At 36.5% G+C, this 20102-nt stretch overlaps 1 protein-coding gene across 2 annotated transcripts in view; it reads left to right on the plus strand.

Moving 5' to 3' along the window:
• The first annotated feature begins 1188 nt into the window (after window positions 1–1188).
• SCFD1 (sec1 family domain containing 1) overlaps window positions 1189–20102 on the plus strand; it is a 100170-nt gene continuing 81256 nt past the window's right edge. The window contains exons 1-6 of one of the 2 annotated variants that reach the window (XM_070587470.1): window positions 1189–1383; window positions 6315–6385; window positions 8481–8569; window positions 11122–11212; window positions 15437–15559; window positions 16832–16919. In XM_070587470.1, the coding sequence (XP_070443571.1) occupies window positions 1326–1383; window positions 6315–6385; window positions 8481–8569; window positions 11122–11212; window positions 15437–15559; window positions 16832–16919 (520 nt within the window). In that variant the 5' untranslated portion in view covers window positions 1189–1325. The remainder of the gene's footprint in view (window positions 1384–6314; window positions 6386–8480; window positions 8570–11121; window positions 11213–15436; window positions 15560–16831; window positions 16920–20102) is intronic. The other variant, XR_011530552.1, reaches the window with a different exon arrangement.

A 20102-nucleotide genomic window follows, 5' to 3' on the forward strand; every position in this document is an offset into this window, starting at 1 on the left:
GTGTGGACATGGCACTGCTTGGCAAGCCATGCTGTGGTAGGCATCCCACATATAAAGTAGAGGAAGATGGGCACGGTTGTTAGCTCAGGGCCAGTCTTGCTCAGCAAAAAGAGGAGGATTGGCAGCAGATGTTAGCTCAGGGCTAATCTTCCTCAAAAAAAAAAAAGTTTAAAAAAGTTTAAAAATTTGAAAGGTTTTCGGAATAGTTTCTGAGGCACAGAGTAGAATTTCATTTCAGAATTTGGTGCAGCTTCAGAATGAACAGCTAATGCAGTGTCATCAGTGAACTCTATTGAACGGCTGGGAACGGAGCTGTCATCTATTTTTGACATCAAATAAAAACCTATGGATTAAATTAGCAATCAGCTGGGCCAGGGCAGGGGGGTGGGCTGTGGTGGCTACTGGTTAAGTTCAGGTCTGCTTCAGGGGCTGGTTCAGGCAGGGTTTTCGAGTGGACTTAGACCAGTGGCCATGCTGGGGCAGGGTCTCACATACAAAAAAGGGAAATTGGCAAGAGATGTTAGTTCAGGGTGAATCTTCCTCAGCAAAGTAAATAAATAAATTAGAAATCATCAGTATTAGTTTTTGTCATCACATGACTTCAAGTGTGCATTAAAACAGCAGCCCTATCCACTTACCCCCTCCCCCAAAGTAGTGTTTTGTGATTTTGCTGTTACTAAAAGAGGGGAAAATACCAAATTGCCATTTTCCACCTTCCTGGCTCCTATGTCCACGTAGGGAAAACCACACCATAAAGCTAGACCATTTTGCTAATAGATGGGATTGAGAAATCTGCCAGATTAGAGCAATGCTCCAAATCCCGTCTATTTCTCTGAAAAATGGAGCAAAGGGGAGACCTCTCCCGCCGTACTGGGAAGCAGAGGAGGGAGCTAGCGTTTAAGTGCTTGCTTCGTTCCAGGAGCTTCATTTACTTTAGTCCTGTGATCCTTAAACCCCTAGAGTATTCTGAGCGCTTAAGTGATTTATAAAGGACCAAATAAACAGTTCAGTATTCAATCAGGTTGTTAGAAGTACACCACACTCCTACCCTAAGAGCTCAATTTAAAGCAGCTACCGTTTGAGAGGCTTGGCTTGATAGGATACAAATTCCTACTCTTCCACAGCTGAAAAGTAACCACCACTAGGCACGCGGGTATTACCCTCCGCCGGATCTCCAAGCTCTGAGGAGGGAGCTGACGACACTGGGCGGTCGCCCTGGAGGAGGGGGGTCCGGTTTCCTTTGGCCCCGCCCCTCCGGGCTTTGCTTCCGGGGCGGCCGGGGCGGCCACGTCATCGTCGGGCTCTGCTCGCCCGCCGGGCTGTGGATGGTGGGAGTGAAGATGGCGGCGGCCGCAGCAGCCAGTATTCGAGAGAGACAAACAGGTACCGGCTTATTCCCTTCTCCTCCCTGCGGTTTTGTGCCTGCGGTGGGCACATCTTCTTCCTCTCCTTGTCGCCCTCACTTGGTGGCGGTGCGTGCAGCTCGGAGACGGCCCTCGGGAGTTTAATTCAGTACTCAGAGCATCGAGGGCCCCTCCCCTTTTGAGTTTTTAGGGAAGAGATGCCATTAGCTTGAGAACTCGGCCCTGGTCCTTGGTGCGGGAGAAGGGGCTTCGGGGGCTGGCCGGTTGCTAGGGTCCTGCTCTTGTCTGTCCTACTGGGCCTCAGAAGGCCATCGCGGCAAGATCTGGCCGCTGGCATTTTTTCCCCTGTGTTGCCACCTAAGAGGTGTCCGGGTTTGTTTCTGTGCCTGGTTCAGTTCTTTTCCAGTTTTAATGTTGAAAGAGTTTCATTTTCCGGCACTTTCACTACAATTACAAAATTTAGATATTCTTTTTCAGAGCAGCTTGCGTTCTGCCATTTCTCTCCTTTGGAACAGTCTTTTGGGGGTACTGACAAGAAATACTTGGTGATAAAGATTCAACTTGCTGGAATGGGATTGAAGAATGACAAAACAAATTAATAGTTTTCCCATTTTAACTGTGTGACAAACTAGTGTTTTAAAACTACATGTTACTAGTTTCATCTTCGATAGAACATGGTTTTATATAGCTTCTGTTTATATGCAGTGAAATGTGGTAAAAAAATGCATATCTCTTACCTTGAATTTTGATATTTTTTCCATCTTAGATATTTTTAATTTTGCCTTGTTTTTTGTAAACGTCTGATGAGAACTTGTTTATACTTGTCAACTAATTGTCTTGAAAGTTGGCAAGCTCTGAGGAACTAATAGAAATAAGCCATGGAGAATGTGCGTACTACTTGGAAATTCTGTCTCTTGTAATTATGTTCTTTTGTGTATAAATCTGAATACAAAAATAATTAGTTACAATTACTATGACCTACAGAAGGGATTTTTTTGGCTGTGCTTGATTCCTTCTTTTGGAATTCAAAGAGAAAAATGATAGACTTCAGTCTAGTAATGACACACAGCGCATATTGAGTTCTCTTTTGCTTTTTCCAGTAGATAATTTAGTATAAGCTTTCAGATGAAGTCAGGCATAACTTAAATATGTGAAAGTCCAAATAAGATTTGGAGAATACCTGCCATTCATTTTATCTGTGTATAAATAGAATCTCCAGTTGTCTTTACACTGTGGTTCTGACAGTTTAATGAAGCTCAATGAATTAAGCCAAACTATGTATTAAAATAAAGACAACAACATGTCAAGGAAGAATGTAGCAAAACAAAGGAACTTTTTGAAAAATGAAGTTTGTATGGTAGGGATTTTTATATACAGAAGCTTTGTAGAATATTAAAATCTAATAGTATAATTTTGATTTCTGTGGAAATAAACTTCATTATAGCAAGATTTCACATCATCACTAGATAGGTTATGCCAGATCATTTATCAAATTAGTACTGTAGTTGAGTTCTGTCATCTTTTCAGTGAAAGGTAAACCCCTTTGTAGGTACTGTAGTAGCAGAAGTAAACATTTACCTTATGCCTGTTGAGAACGTTTCGGGAAATAATTGACAGTCCATTCTCAAATATTGTAGATACAAGGCACTTTGATACAGAGGAGTTTGCAGTCTATTTGGGTAGATAATAACTGATATTTATTGAGCATTGACCATCGCCAGGCACTGTTTTAAGTGATACTTATCTGTATTAGCATCTCCATTTTGCAGATGGGGAAACTAAGGTGTAGAGAGGTTAACTGGTATGCCTGTTTTTTGCTTCACCTGCCTGAAGAATCTTTATTCGTCTTTTAAAGGTCACCTCAAAAGTCATCTCCTTTGTGAAAGTTTCCTGGATCACTCTCTATTCTTTTTTTTTCCTTTTTTCTCTCCAAAGCCCCCCGGTACATAGTTGTATAGTCTTCGTTGTGGGTCCTTCTAGTTGTGGCATGTGGGACGCTGCCTCAGCTTGGTTTGATGAGCAGTGTCATGTCCGCGCCCAGGATTCGAACCAACGAAACACTGGGCCGCCTGCAGCGGAGCGCGCGAACTTAACCACTCGGCCACGGGGCCAGCCCCATCACTCTCTATTCTTACCTTTAGTTCCACAGGCAGAATCCTGTGGAACCATTGTCCTTCATGCATGCATGTCCTTCTGTTCCAGGTTCTTGCTCAACTCCCCCGCTTCTCAACACTGGAGAGCCCCAGATCAACTGCCTTCTTCCTGTAGTGATCTGATGTAGCCTCTTGGCTTTAGGTACTATCTATATGCTGATGGTCCCCAAGTTTATGTCACTAGCCTGAACTTCTCCTCTGAACTCAGTCGACCGTGTATCACTTAATGGCAACTCCATGCTTGTATTTGCTTCAGACAAAAACCTTGAAGTTTTCTTGACTTCTCTCTTCCTTATTCCACGTCAGATCTGTCAGTAAATCTTGTCAGCTCTACTCTGAAAATATATCCGGGATCTGACCATTGTCATTGCTGTCATCCAAGTCCGAGCCACCAGGAGTTTCTGCAATACCTCTATTTGGTCTTTTTTCTTTTACATCCCTGTTCCCCTTCGTATTTTTTCACACAGTACCTAACGTGATCATGTCACATCTTTGCTCAGAACCCTCCAGCAGCTTCCTGTTTCAGTCATGGCAGAAGTCAGAATGATCTTACAGTGGTCTACATGGCCCTATACGATCTGTTCCCCACTTAACTTTCTGACCTCACTCCCTATTACTCTCCCCTTTCCTTGAACACACCAGAATGCTTCTACTTCAGAGCCTTTTTATTTGTTTCCTCTTTCTGGAATATTCTTTCAGAGATATCTGCATAACTCCCTCACCTCCCTTAGGTCTTTACTCAAATGTTACCTTCTCAGGGGGCCTTTCCTGCCTGCTGTATTTAAAATCACACGACAATTCCCTCTTCCCCCTTCCCTTCCTTGTTTTTCTCCATAGCACCTATCTTGATCCCACATACTGTGTTTTACTTATTTTGTTGTCTTTCTGCCTCAGCTAGAATGAAAGCTACTTGAGGATGGGTAATTTTTGTTCAGTCTGTTTTGTTTAGTGCCAACAGCTAGAGCAGGGTCTGGCAGATGGTAAATACTCACTAAACATTTATTGAATGAATAGCAAATGTAGTTAAATATATAGGGAATGAGTGAAGAAGACATTGCAGATAAGGGTGAAACTACATTAACCAAGCCTAGGACTGTGGATAGTATGTTTAGGGACAATAAGGAAAACTAGGTTGTCGTTTCAGTTAAAGGCAATGGTTTCAGCCTTTAGGGGGTTACTCTGATGAAAGTGAAATTAAATTCTTGTATATTCTCTGAACACAGGCCATGTACTCTGTTAACACATCCACTGTGTCAAAATCCCTGTTGACAAATTAACCAAGGCTCAGGGATAGATATTCACCTAGATGGAGCTGAGAAGGCGGATGTGGGAGTATCTGCTGATACTGGCCTCTTTCAGTTAGCTAAGGCCTGCTGGCTGGGAGAACACTGTACGCCTGGGGCTCACATGCAGCCCAGGCTGTGGTTCTTCCTAGTTGTCCTGTGTCAAGAGTGTGAACACTTGTTCTAAGAAACAAGCTTTTCTGTCTCTTGGGCCGTGAGTGCCAGGGTGGTGGTGTCTGCGTTGCCGGGAGGTGGGAGGAAGATCTCTGCTGAAGTGCTGTGGGAGAATTAATCCTGGAGCACTCTCTGTGCCTCTTGTGTTGTTTCAGTTTTAAGTACCAAAGTGTTTTTTTGTTTGTTTATGTATTTTTTATCTAATACCATAACACCTGTCAGCTTCTGAAGTAGATGTAAATTATTGGCAATGTGTATTATTGGCTGAGCATTAGATACTAACATTTTACCAAAAAATCATCTCTCTATGTACATACACATAAATATATGAATATATCACTGAATTACAGTCTCCTGTTATTTACCTACCTCAAGAAACAAGCATTTAAGAGAAGTTTTTCTAGTGAGTGAATGAATGTGCTATAAATCGATACTCAGGTGATTTGAGTATTATACAGTTCTCTGGTGGAAGTTTGGCTTATTGATTATTCTGTATTACTTAATAAAGCCTAATCCAAGTGTTTTTAAAAATCAACCAAGTAGATTTTAGGGTTGCTAGTCTTTTAAAAATTAAATCACCTAGCTAATACCCTCTCTTGACTTGTGAAGTTGCCATTTCTACTTCACATAGAAGTATATTGAGATTTTTATTCTCCTTAGGAAATATTTCTGAGTTGCTGTAACACATGAACAGATGAGCAATAAAAACCACAAAATACTATAACATATAGAGCATAGCTGCTATGGCTTAGAAGGTGTATATTTTCTTGGCAGGAGTTATCAGTTACCCACCAGCTCTATGGGAAAGCCTCACTTTCTCCAGGGAGCATATAATATTAAGCAATACAACTTTTCAGTGAATCTGACAGGATAAATTGATCATAAAATGTACCCCAAGATAACTAAAAAGTAGACCTGCTGTATGGAGGTTTTGTATATGAACCATGTAAATATATCTTAGATAATTTTTTCTTTTAGAAAGACTGATCTTAATCTGTGCTTTCAGCCAGACAGTAGACAACAACACCAGTCATATATTGAGGCCACTGCAAGTTCGTGATTGACAGAATTTCTTTTTGCGTCTATATAAAATGTACTGTGGGATCATCAGGAGAAATGGAAAAGGCTCTTCCTGAACATTTTTCACATTTTCATCTGGGGACAGATGCCTGTTGTGTTTTAGAAAATCTCCCAAACATGTGCCAATTAGCCGTTGATGGAACAGCCTTTCTAAGAGTGATTTGTGCATTTTGTTTTGAGGTAGTAAGTAATACATGTGGGGGGGAAATGAAATTGTAAAAAACAATGATAATATTTAATAAGACTATTTCCATTTCCAGTGGCTTTGAAGCGTATGTTGAATTTCAACGTGCCTCATGTTAAAAACAGCACCGGAGAACCAGTATGGAAGGTAAGAGATTTTATTTTAATGGGGACTATTTCTTTTTTCCAGGCCCTTATTGGTGGTAATTGGAGGGAATTTCTTGTTAATACTGAACAGTGGCACATTTTAGTTGTAATGCATGCATATTTTATTTTTATTTAACGTGGCTTCTTAATGTGAATCTTATTGATAAACGTTTTATGGAATAAGACAGGAGAGGATAGTAATATTCATCTAGAGAATCCAGCTGATCTCCTGGCTGGGGCCTCACTCATAGGTCTTTACTCTGGGTGATGTTTCGTTCCTTAGCTTCGCAAGTCGAGAACTTGGATCTTGCAGGCTTGCTCAGGGTTAGTCAGCCTCGGGGACTGGTCCATTTTAACCAGCTCATGAGAGAGTGATTTCTAAACCACAATGCCAGTTTATTGATTTATGATATATAAAACTGTCAGTAAAATTGTTAATTGGACCAGAAAGCAATCTATAATTTTGCCCCCTTGAGACATGCTAGAAAACCTTTAAAAATTCCCATTTGAACTCCTTCATTCTAAACTACATGCACACGCTGTCTCTTTCTTCCAAGAGATTGGATTTAATACAGTTGATTAGATTTAAATTTACTAGTTTGCAGTCACTTTATACTTCTCTCTTGCTAAACATTAAGAATGAGTCAACTTGGTTACAATTTGGGGTGTTTTGAAAACTCGTGAGTGGTTATGACTCCTTTAGGTTAACTCTAACGGTGGTTAGAGTCATCTATATTGAGCTCATAGTTTAAGCTCCAGTGTGTCCCCTGATTTTCCCCTTCCTTCCTGCTTCTGGGCATCTTCTTACTGCCCCTTGCATAAACTCTATTTGTTTATTGTTTCTAAAGCCTGTATTGAGCTTTTGAATTAAATAACTTGACAACTTCTTGGGTACAGATTTGTGTCAGATTCTTTCCCTACCCATCACTTCTATATCACAAGATTACTAATACAGATATATTGAGATCTAAAGAGGAAGAATTTTTGAGGGACGCAACATCCAACCCCTTATAACTAGAGCAGGAAGATTTTCAGCTTTTCTAAACGAAATGCTGACATTCAAAAAAACCGTGTTTTTATGACAGCATGTTTCATCCTCTCGTTAGCAATTTCTTCCTCCATAATGAATTATTGAGGTAGTTTTGAAAAACACCAGTTGAAATGTCTCTTTTATTTGCCTTCTAAAACTAATTTTGAGTTAGAAGACCCAGTTGGCATTCTTACTACTCCTCAAAGGTGTCTTTTTTTTTTTTTTTTTTTTACAGATTGGCACCTGAGCTAACATCTGTTGCCGATCTTCTTTCTTTTGTTTTTTTCTTTCTTCTTCTCCCCAAAGCTCCCCCCAGTACATTGTTGTATATTCTGGTTGTAGGACCCTCTGGTTGTGCTGTGTGGGATGCTGCCTCAGCATGGTTTGATGAGGAGTGCTAGGTCCGCGCCCAGGATCCGAACCTGCAAAAGCCTGGGCTGCTAAAGTGGAGCGCGCAAACTTAACCACTCGGCCACAGGGCCAGCCCCAGGTGTCAGTATTAAAACTTTTAGAATGTGAGGAAACGCATGTGACAGAATAAGGCTAGTAAGTACTCTTTAGGAACTTAATTTTTAAAATGAGTATCTCATTAACCTGAAATACTTAAATTACTAAATTTTCTTGAGAATCTTAGAACTTGTTACACATTAGTTTTGAGAGTGACTAATTTTACTTCTTTCCTTTTAGCAAGGATGTATGTGAACTGGGTAGGATAGTGTATGTGAGTTTGCTGTATGTTCAAAATCCTTAGCTTAAGATGAAGATTGTATAGTCTCTAGCATGTTTTTTTTAACCTAGAAAAAGTATTTTATAGGAAGAAATGTATATAATTATTAATTTATTTTAGCCTAAGTATTAATGCTTTTAAGAATGGAGTACTACATGAATAGACATTTTGGTAAATAATGATAGAAAATATTAAATTGAGGTAAGTATAAGAATTCAGTAAACATGATTTACTAAAATAAAATGTACTTTGACGTTGTCTTAATATGGGTTCTCTATTGACTAGTCACTGATAATGTTTAAAAAGCACATGGGTTTTTCTTTTTTATTATTTTACTAGGTGCTCATTTATGATAGATTTGGCCAAGATATCATCTCTCCTCTGCTGTCTGTGAAGGAGCTAAGAGACATGGGAATCACTCTGCATTTGTGAGTTTTAACGTATTTCTAATAATGGTATTTGTTTTCAAATACATTGTTAAAGATTTCTTTGGCCACCCTGAAATCAAGTTATTAAGGGACATTTATAGAGAAAATATTGTTCGGTTACAATATTTGTATAGAACAACATTTTTTCCCCATATCTTCTTTTATTCAACCCTTTATTTCTGAAGTTAAAAATAAGCCTCAGTCTGAGGCTTTATAATTTCAGCATTTAAACTTTCTTCTTTCTTTTCCTGCAGTCTGGTTTACCTTCTTATGTGAAGGGAAAGAACTGGTTGTCTTAAGGTCTCTTCCAGCTCTGAGAAGTTTTTAGTCCTTTAATTTAAATATACTTTTTTAGAAGAAGAATATCTAAATTAGTTTATCATTAGTATGAAAAATTTAAGTAACTATGAAATAATGACTGTTAATCACCGTAGGAGGCTAGCTAGATTGTCTTCTTAACCACTGAACTTAACTTGATTACATGGCTTCTGATAGGTTTGATAAATAAAACAGTTGCATTACTTTGTGGACCAGGCCTAATAGAACATTTGGAGAGGGGCTATATTCATGGATAGATACTACTACTTTTATGTACTGAAGGAGTCCAATTTTATGGTGCTCTAATCTATTTGCATTTTGTTCTATTTATGATGTTATAACCAATTTTCATTCTCTGATGTTATAATATATTTACTTGAAATGTGCACTTTTATTGAGAATGTAGTTTTAGATTTCTAGTGAGTAACATATCAGAATCTGGTTAAATTCTTCAATTCTTCAATTTTATATTGAGTATTTGTTTTAAATTAATAGAATATTATGTTGCATTAATTCTAAAATGTACTTTTCACTTCTTTATATTTCTGAAATTAAGAGCTGTCTTCTAATTAATGCCATGTTATAGTTTAATTGACAGCATTTTTCTGCCAATTTTAATAGAAATTATTTTAATAATGTTTTAAAATTGATAGCACCTTAGGTTTGATGAAATATGGTATTTGACAGGCTTTTCCTTTCATTTTTATGTCAGACTTAAAATACAGATTTATGGTGGATGATGTGTTAATTCTTATGACCTGAACTGAAGTTTAGCTTGAAGCCATCGTTGGAAATGGTCATTTACTAATAAACATTGGTTCCTATTGCTGCCTTACTGTTTAACTCCTTTATTTCACTAATGAAAAGACTAAAGTTTAAGTGATTGTCCCATGATTGTACAGCTAGGTAATGGTGGAGTTGTGGCCAGATTGCTTGAGCACTAATTCTGTGCCGTTTGTCTACTGAACCATAATGGCTCAGTAACAGTGACTAACAGAAGTGAGGACTAACTCAGTACTTCCCTAAGGGACGTCCAGATAGTCTGCCAGTTTGAGAGTCATGGATTCTCTATGCCTTCCTGTTACTGTTGCCACCAGAGCATGGAAAGATTACACAGCTACCCTGGTGAATTCACGTGCACCCTTCCTCTGGCTATTCTTCCCCACTTGCTGGAGAACACGTCATCAGTTACTTTATACTCTGCAAGCTGGTTTAGTCTGTTTTGTAGGAAACAATAGTTACAACTTTCCAGAACATGAAATGGTAGTCTTAGCCCCTTAGGCAGTTGGACAGCCAGCATAAGAAGACAGCAACCAGTGGCTACCATCACATTATAGTCCTTCGGATGTCAGTAGCAGCAGCCAAACAGATGGGAAGAAGTTATTAAATGCAGACTCACTGGCAAGATGAGCCTCTTTTACTCTTTATAAAATTATGACCAAAATATTATATATACATAAGTGAGTATACAGAAGATTGTATGTAGGATATTGCTTATAGAAGGATGACTAGAATGTTGTAGAAATAGAATGTCAGTCATATTTCCTGATGTAAGCTTAGTAAAATCTTACGATAAAGAATAAAGACATTTTGTGATTTGATATTAGGATATTTGAATGCACATACTCCCTGAATTATAGAAAGAGAAAACTATCAAGTGATATAATGTGTGAGATGCTTAGGTGATCTCCTGTGCCTTCTCTTATGACAATAAATACAAAAAAACAGATTATCTTAAACTTTTAAGGAAGCATTCATATACCCTTTGTTTTAAATATAGATTTGATTTTACTTATGGTTAAATTTTTTAACTGCTTCTGAAGACTCCTCCAGCTTTCTCTTTTCCCTCTCATGGAGAACTGCGTTTTCCTCCTGTTTACCCTCCCCCTACTATACTTTTATGAAAAATGGGCATAAAATTGATTTTGAATGTGCTTTAGTTCTCATTCAAGGAGAATATTGGCAGAAGAGACTGTCTGACCATGACGTATTAGAAGGCAACTGGAGCAGAAGAAATGAAGATTAAGAAGACATTAAGATCTTACTAATAAATGATATTAGCACTGATATAAGGAGAAAGCTGGATTAACTGATTAGTTGCAGCAAGAGCTTTTAGAGTACTGGTCACTGTCCTTGAACTGGTGATCTTCTAGTTTGAGAAATACAGTTTTAAACTATCTTTTTAGATAAGTGACTAAGAAAAAGGTGAGTTTTGTGTTCTTTATATCTTTCAGGCTTCTGCACTCTGATCGAGATCCTATTCCAGATGTTCCTGCAGTGTACTTTGTAATGCCAAGTGAAGAAAATATTGACAGGATGTGCCAGGTAACATGAGTTCTTATTTTCCTCATCCTTGAATGTGGAAACAGATTTTTTTCAAAAAAACATTCTTACGTGTCCAGTGCGAAAAATCAGAAATTCCCTTACCAATTTCCTACTTTGACTTTTGAGACTATCTTTGAATTTTAGATAGACTGAAAAATTTTTAAATTTTTTGGCTGAGGAAGCTTATATTGATTGACTGAATCCAGCTTTAAAAAACGGAAAACCTATCTATAATTAGCTTTAAAAATAATATTTTGTTTTTCTAAGATAATAGGAAGTCTGAGAGTAGGAAGCCCAAGCAGGCACAGCAGTTCTACAGGGTAATCAAAGACACAGGCTCCTTCTGTCTTTCTGATCTTTCATCTTTAGTTTGTCCCTTTTCATTGTCTTGCGTGTTGCTTCATGGATGCAGGATGGCAGCTGCAACTGTAGACATCACATCTATGTTCAAGGCAAGAAAAAGGGGAAATGGACTGTGCCAGCCCTAACTGTTCATTATGATCAAGAAAGCGAAGCTTTCCCAGAAACTCCCAGAAGACTTGCATTTATTTCTCACTGGGTAGAATTAGCTTTGAGGGAGACCGCAAAAGTTAATATTTAGATGAGTGTATTCCCACCCCAAACGAAATATGAATTCTTTTAGCAAGGAAGAAGGGAAAAATAGATATTGGATAGGTAGCTAACAGTATGTACCACAAGTAACAAGCATCTTTACGTGTTATTGACTGTTGAATCAAATTACTATTTAAATTGTTAATGAAAGTCACATATTTTGTATCCTCTGTAGCTAATGATGGCTAGCTTTCTCTTTCACCCTACGTAAACCCGACTGTGCCATTTTTAAAGAGGTATGACTTATGGGGCTGGCCCAGGGGTGCAGCGGTTAGGTTCACATGTTCTGCTTCTTGGTGGCCTGGGGTTCGCCAGTTCAGATCCCGGGTGTGGACATGGCACCACTTGGCAAGCCATGCTGTGGTAGGCATTCCACGTACAAAGTGGAGGAAGATGGGCATGGATGTTAGCTCAGGGCCAGTCTTCCTCAGCAAAAAGAGAAGGATTGGGCAGATATTAGCTCAGGGCTAATCTTCCTCAAAAAAAAAAAGGTATCATTTATCAGTCCCTTCTTCTGTCCTTTTTTTATAATAGCTTTATTGAAATATAATTCACATACCGTACAATTCACCCACTTAAAGTGTACAAAGTGTACAATTCAGTGATTTTTCAGTATATTCACAGAGTTGTGCAACTATCAACATAATCAATTTTAGAATATTTTCATCACCTCTGCTGTTATATCCCTGATACCCCAACCCCATCCCTAAGCTACTTTTTATTTCTGTGTATTTACCTCTTCTGGATATTACACATGAATGGAATCATACACATGGTCTGTTGTATCTGGCTTTTTTCTCTTAGTGTAATGTTTTCAAGGTTCATCCATATTGTAGCATGTATCAGTACTTTATTCCTTTTTAATGCTGAGTAATATTCCATTGTATAGATATACCAAATTTGTTTATCCATTTATCAGTTGATGGGCATTTGGGTTGCTTCCACTTTTTGGCTATTATGAATAATGCTACTGTAAATACTTGTGTACAAGTTTCTATGTAGACATGTGTTTTCATTTCTCTTATGTCCATAAACAGCTAGGAGTGGAGTTTCTGGGTCAAATGATAATTCTAAGGTTAAATTTTTGAGGAACTGCCAGACTGTTTTCCAAAGTGGTTGTGTCATTTTCTATTCCCTCCAGCAGTGTATGAGGCTTCCAGTTGGTCCAGATCTTTGTCAGTACTTTTTATTATCTGACATTGGATTGTAGCCATCCTAGTGGTGTAAAGTGGTCTCTCATTGTGGTTTTGCCTTTCCCTGACGACTAATGATTTTTAAGCATTTTTTAATGTGCTTATTGGCTATTTCCATATCTTTGGAGAAATGTCTGTTTAGATCTCTTGTCTAGTTTTTAATTGGGTTGTCTATTTTGGTTACTAGACCCTTATTAAGTATATTAATTGCAAATGTTTTCTCCCATTCTTTGGGTTATCTTTTCACTCTCTTGATGACATCCTTTGAAGTGCAAAAATTTTTAATTTTGGTTTTAAGCTTAATTTTAAGTTTACCTATTTTTTCTTTAGTTGCTTGTGCTTTTGGTATTATATTGAAGAAACTCTTGCCAAATCTCTTCATTTTCTTCAAAGATTTTTATAGTTTTGCCTCTTACATTTAGCTCTTTGATCTGTTTTGAGTTACTTTTTATATGTGGTATGAGGTAGGTGTCCAGCTGATTTCTTCTGCACGTGGCTATTCAGTTGTTCCAGCATCATTTGTTGAAGAGATTTTCTTTCTGCAGTGAACTGTCTTGGCAGCTTTGTTGAAAATTAATCAACAGTAGATACATTGGTTTGTTTCTGGACTCTGTTCTTTTGATCTCTATGTCTGTCCTTAGGCCATTACCACACTGTCTTGATTGCTCTTGCTTTGTAGCAAGTTTTGAAATTGGAAAATTGAGCCCTCCAACTTTGTACTTCATATTCAAGGTTATTTGGGTTTTCTGAGTCTCTTGAATTTCCGTATTAATTTTAGGATTAGTTTATCAGTTTCTGTAAAGATGCCAGCTGGGGTTCTCATAGGAATTGCATTGAATCTGTAGATCAGTTTGGGCGTTATTTCCATCGTAATATTAAATTTTCTGATCCATGAACATGTGATCTCTTTCCACTTACTTAGATCTTTAATTTCTTTCAACAATGTCTTGTAATGTGCAGAATACAAGTTTTGCACTTCTTTTGTTAAATTTTATTCCTTCATTTTTTAAATGTTTTTGTGAATGGAATTGTTTTCTTAATTCCGTTTTTAGGATTGCTTATTGCAAGTGTATAGATATCCAGTTAACTTTTATATATTGATCTTGTGTCTTGCAACTTTGTTCAACTTCTATGTCCTTTTGAAATGTCTTCATCAGTCTTTCACCACTTCCTTACTTTCTGGCACAATAAGATGTTCCAGTCTCATCTTGTACTTTCTGTGTCCCAGCCCAAGATTCAGCCATTTGTCTAAGGAGCCCTGGTTGCTTTTTATAGAGAACAGTATTTAGAAATCAGTGTCTGGGCATTAGATGTACTCATTGCTACTAGAGTCTCACAGTTCTTAGGCCTTCTCAATGGACAGAGCTAGAAAATATACGTATGTACATATACACACTTTTCTATTTATATTTAGTTTTATAAATCTTCTTATCTCTCTAGATAGATAGTCAGACAGACAGACAGATAACCTCCAAAACTGTCTCAGTTCAGAAATACAGGTTTCCTTCTAGCTTTTTCTTTTTCCGTTTACAAATTTGTAACTCCTTGCTCTGACATTGAGAAGCATGCCTCCCACTATCCTCAGCATATTTGCTTGTTCTCTCAGTCCCTCCATCCTCGGTCCTTTACTCCATCTCCCAGCCTTTGCTGCCACAGCCCTGTTCAGCCGCCTTCCTCACACGGGCTCCACCCGTGTTGGTCTTTCACATTTCAGCATCTCTGAAATCAGATGCGTCTGAAAATTAATGGTGTGTTACAGAAGTTTGTTGGCAGCATTAATTCTTTCTTAGTGTTACATAAAGTAATGTTGCCTGTTACAATTGACAGTATCTTTGATTTGAAGAAATACGGTTATTTAGATATCTGTTTGCCTAGAGTTTAAGAAATTAAGTGAATTTGATGAAAGAATTTGCATAACTTTAAATTATACTGCTTTTGGATGGCTGAGAAGAAATACTTCTGGAATTGGTCATTGGAATTATTACATGTCTGTGCACAGTGAAACAAGTATTTGTTGTATCATCACATGACCAGAGCAATAGAAGGTAGTGTCTGCCAAATATAATAAGCATTTTACTATTTAAGAGAACCACTTCTGGATATTTTTAAGAAAAATGCAGATATGCTATTTCAAAGCCATTTTATGCAGTGTTATAATTAATAGGATTTTATGGATAATATAATTATCATAACTTTAATTATTAAAATAAATGTTGGTTGCATCTGGTAACCAAGTAAACAATACTTCTTCATAACTTTGTTCTCTTGGGATACTTTTTTTGGTTGTCATTTATATAACCTGTCTTTCAAATATGTATATTAACCTCCAAAACCTTACTGTTCTAGTATTTAAGAGATTTTTATTTGTGGTCATCCTTTATATTATCCTATAAGAATGAAGTATTCATTGTATTTATAGGATCTTCGAAATCAACTCTATGAATCATATTATTTAAATTTTATTTCTGCTATTTCAAGAAGTAAACTGGAAGATATTGCAAATGCAGCATTAGCAGCTAGTGCAGTAGCACAAGTAGCCAAGGTAAGAGATTTTGGTTGGCTGATGACATTTTGTTAATGTAAAATTAGTAATATTTTGAAACCTGTTAATCGACATAGGTGTCTAGTTTACAAAGGACTGGAACAACCAAAGAAATATTTAGACTCAATACTTTTAGAAAGAATTCTCATAATGTAAATTATCTTCAACTTGAACTAGGTAAAATAAACCAAACTAAAGAACCTATTATTTAGTGAATTTGAGACACAAAAGTAAAAAGCTAAATCAGTTTTTGTTTTAGGCTGGGATTTGTATGATCTTTTTAGCTCAACTTAGAAATAGTATGACAGTTGTGTTGTCATAAATTATACTCAAAATATGTTGACATTGTTTTATCTATAATCATTATAGTCACCACACTACATCCAGATCTTTTCTTACTTAGGAGAGAGGATCCAGAGAGGCGATGTTAGATAAGAAAGGAGGAGTTCACAATAGGCCAGCAGTTCTGCATCATAGTGACTTTTTAGTCAGGTTCAGCTTAGTTAGAAATAAATCTGTAAAATATATTCTTGGCTATATCCCTCTTGTGCCTTGTGCTTCTTGAATGTGGATAAGACATAAGTGAAAATTCTAGGGAATGATATAGGGCAAATAAAAGATGAAACAACCATGCATTTACTTGCTATTTTTTCCCACTGATCGAGTCTTCGTTCTTAGGGTTAGATAGTCCACTGCTAGTTCTGATTAGTTTTTAAGACTTATGTCCTAGTGTTCTTGGTCTTCCAAAATTTATCATGAATTTTACATAAAATAATAGGAATGGTTTTCAATTTATTTAACTAAATTTAATATATTTCAATTAGTTTTTTAAATTTTTCTCCTAATTTGCACTCCTGAAGAACTAGTATAACTTTTCCCCACTTACAAACATTCACAGTGGAAAAACAGTTACTATGACTTTGTTAGGAAAGTGTGATTAAAATGAATATAAAAATTGAAATTGTGGTTTTTCTTCACAATTGATATCCATTCCCATCTCAACCACAATTTAAAAAAAATTTTTATTATCTTCTTAAGTGTTGTTTTCTGGAAATGTTACTCTTCTCCTTAATTTTTTGCCCAAAGGCTTGTTTTTATTGCTTTTTATATTAACCTCCTCATTCTTGCCCAATTAGGTGAGAATAATTGGTATAATTTTTAGTTTTTGAATATAATTATAACTTTTCCCTTTTTACTATTGGTAGATTAAGTCAAACTAGATGTGCTTTCAATATTGTAAAGTTGATTTGTAAACCTTTTCTTTTGTTCTAGGTTTTTGATCAGTATCTCAATTTCATTACTTTGGAAGATGATATGTTTGTATTATGTAATCAAAATAAGGAGCTTGTTTCATATCGTGGTATGTAAAAATAGGAATATTGTAATTCATTCTTAACAAAACAAATAGTATACTGTAAAAAAAAGAAAAATGTTATCATGTTTAGTGCACTCCAAAACCAGCTTTGTTTACAGCAGTAGAGCTGTAAAAAATTCTTAAAAGCACACAAAAAAAACAAGTCTTAGCCTGAATTCTGTCACATATAAACAACATTTAATAAACTCATTTTGTGAGTTCAGCGAAGTACCAATTCTCTGACCTTTTAGGGTGCCTGCAACAACTTTCATGAATGATTCCCTCATGGTAAGTAAGCCAGTATTTTAATAGTAGGGTTCAGTTCATCTTCTAATACTTTGACATTTGGACAAGAACAAGTTACTTTGCTTCTCTGTGCTTTAGTTTCCTCATCTGTAAAATGGGGGTAATAATACTATCTGCCTCATAGAGTTTTGGGAATTAAATGGAATAATATGTGTAAAATGCCTAGAAAAGTTTCTAGCCCATAGAAAGTACTCAATAGGGTTGGCTAGTATTGCTGTTTGTCAAGATCAGACAGCAGTCAGGAGTTAGCAGCTACTGTAGTAGTGTTAGGGAATGAAGTAGAAGTGCCATTCTCAAATATAGGGTGTGAGATTCCCTTGATTCTTACAGCTTGTGCATGCAGTAGTGGGGTTGAGTGTAGGTGTTGATCAAATGCTGTCTAACCACCTCTGAAGTTCATGTTCCCAGTTTTGGTAAACTGACCATTCCTGGAATGTAGATTAAAATTAAAAGACACACATACACATGCATACACCCACACCATATTATGTTGTCTATTTTGATTTGGGGGTGTGGTGATAAGAACACTTAACATGAGATCTACCCTCTTAACATTTTTAAGTGTACAATACAATGTGGTTGACTCTAGGTAGGATGTTATATGGCAGATCTCTAGAACTTATTTATTTTGCTTAACTAAAACTTTATGCCCATTGATTAGTTATATTGAATATTTTAAAGAAAATTGTAAACTATAGAAGATGTGATTAGCCAATTTAATTAATGAAATACTCATTAATTTGCTACTTAAGAATTGAGATGTTTGGGGGTAAATAGAAAATCAGTGATTCTTAAATGGGAGTATATCCCCCTAAGGGGGCATTTGGAAATGTATAAGGACATTTTCAATTGTCACAACTACCAGGGCTGCTACTAGCATTTAGTGACCAGGAGCTAGGGATGCTGGGTGTTCTGCAGTGTGTAAGCCATGCTCATACAGAAAATTGTTCTGCCCAAAATGCCGGTGGTACACTATTGTAAAACATTGGGCCAGATGGTAAGCTCCCTGAGAGAAGAGAACATGAATCTTTTGGTTTCATTGAGCTCCATTGCATGCTTTCTTATTGAAATTAAACAACATCCCTAAAAGAGTATATTTGCTGAATTGCCCATGTAAGAGATTTTCGATGGTAGTTATTATTTACAGAATTCTATTTACAGTTAATTGAGTTTTAAATTAATTAGCTACTTATTTAAGTTGTATGTTTAAAACCTAGTTTCCATTAAGTCTTTAAGCTAAACTTATAAATTTTATTATATTATTTATAAATTTGGTTACATAAAAACAAGCACCTTTACTTTTTCTTGGATTGATTACCACAGAGTGAACAGAGTAAATTCTAATCAGTCCCATTTAACAAGCTTAGTCAGCAAACTTAGTTTGTTAAATTCCCTTAAAGTTTAAATTGCATTTATAAATTCAGTATGTTAAATTTTCTTTTTCAAGTACTTCAAATACCAGACCAGGCAAATTTATAAATCTGGCAAGCAAAAACTGTCCAGATATTTAATATTCAAATAGTTCTTAAAAATAATTAAATTTATAGTTAGTCTAAGTTCACTAACAATCAAGTACTTATAAATTTAGTTTTCTTATGCCTCTCAACTTAAAAAAAACGCTAGTCTGAAATTAATAATTATTTAAAGTATAAATTTAATTTATGAATTTTAAAGTGTAATCACATAATCACTCAGATTCTCAATAATATAATAATAGGTTGTTCTATAAACACTTTACAATATAAGCTCATTTACTCCTCAGAATAACTTTGTGAAGTTGGTATTATTATTTCCATGTTCCAGGTGAAGAAACTGAGGCACAGATATTAAGTAACTTGATAAGGAAATGGCAGCACCACGTTACTAAACCCAGGCACTCACTCCAGAGACAATGCTGTTAACCATTATCTAATTTTATACCACATCCTCTCCAACATTACAAGTGCTTTAACTAATCATCTTAAACAGATTATTCTAAACATAGATCAAATATATTAATACCATGGATTTGATTTGTATCACCTACTTTACGTGGATTGGGAATTTATTTATCCAGTAAAGGAAGCAGATTTATTGTCTCAGTTACGCTCAGGCTACTGTCTCAGACAAACCAGGCTGTTATCACAAGTGAGTTAAGGTTATTGATGCACAGTTTTTTGACTCTTCAGGTTAGTTCTCATTCAGAAGTGTAGGTCTAAGGTATAGGACCTAAAGGCTGGTGGCTTCCATATAGATTTTATCTGTACCAGTTATTGACTAAATGAACTGACTGTTTCCCTGGGTTTATGGCCCCTGAATTTGCATAATTCACGTTGTCTCCTTATGCCATTTACATCATCTGATTTATATAGATGGCAGTCTCTGACACCAGGTAGCATCATATTTCGTCATCCAGATTCTGTATTGCCTGGTTGAGTTCTTTATTGTTTTTATGTTGTCTACGTGGACCCTACTTTCTTTAAATACTTTCATATATCCAATTGGATTCTGCTTTCCTCTCATGCTAATCACAGGTTGTATTGAATTTTATATTTGTTTTCACATTCAGGATGTTGGGAAATTTAAAATGTTATATAAATAATATTTTAGTCCAGTCAGTCTTTTCAACAAATGATGAACATCTGCTTGTTAGACGCTGGACCCAGGTATTGTGAGAGATAGGAGGATGAATAAGGCAAGGTCTTTGACTCTCAAGGACAGTCTTCACAGCAGTGTTTCTTGGAATGTACCCCAAGAATCTCCTGAAGCTCTTGTCAGAATTTTTTTCTTCGAATTATCCCAAATCTATTGAATTGAATCCCTAGGGGAAATGGCTGAGAATCTTTTAATTTTTAGTAGCATCTAGAGGAACTTCCTGCTCTTTTCTCATATTCCTAGAGTGAT

Source organism: Equus przewalskii, chromosome 1 (genome assembly GCF_037783145.1).
Source record: "Equus przewalskii isolate Varuska chromosome 1, EquPr2, whole genome shotgun sequence".
Lineage (NCBI taxonomy): Eukaryota > Metazoa > Chordata > Mammalia > Perissodactyla > Equidae > Equus > Equus przewalskii.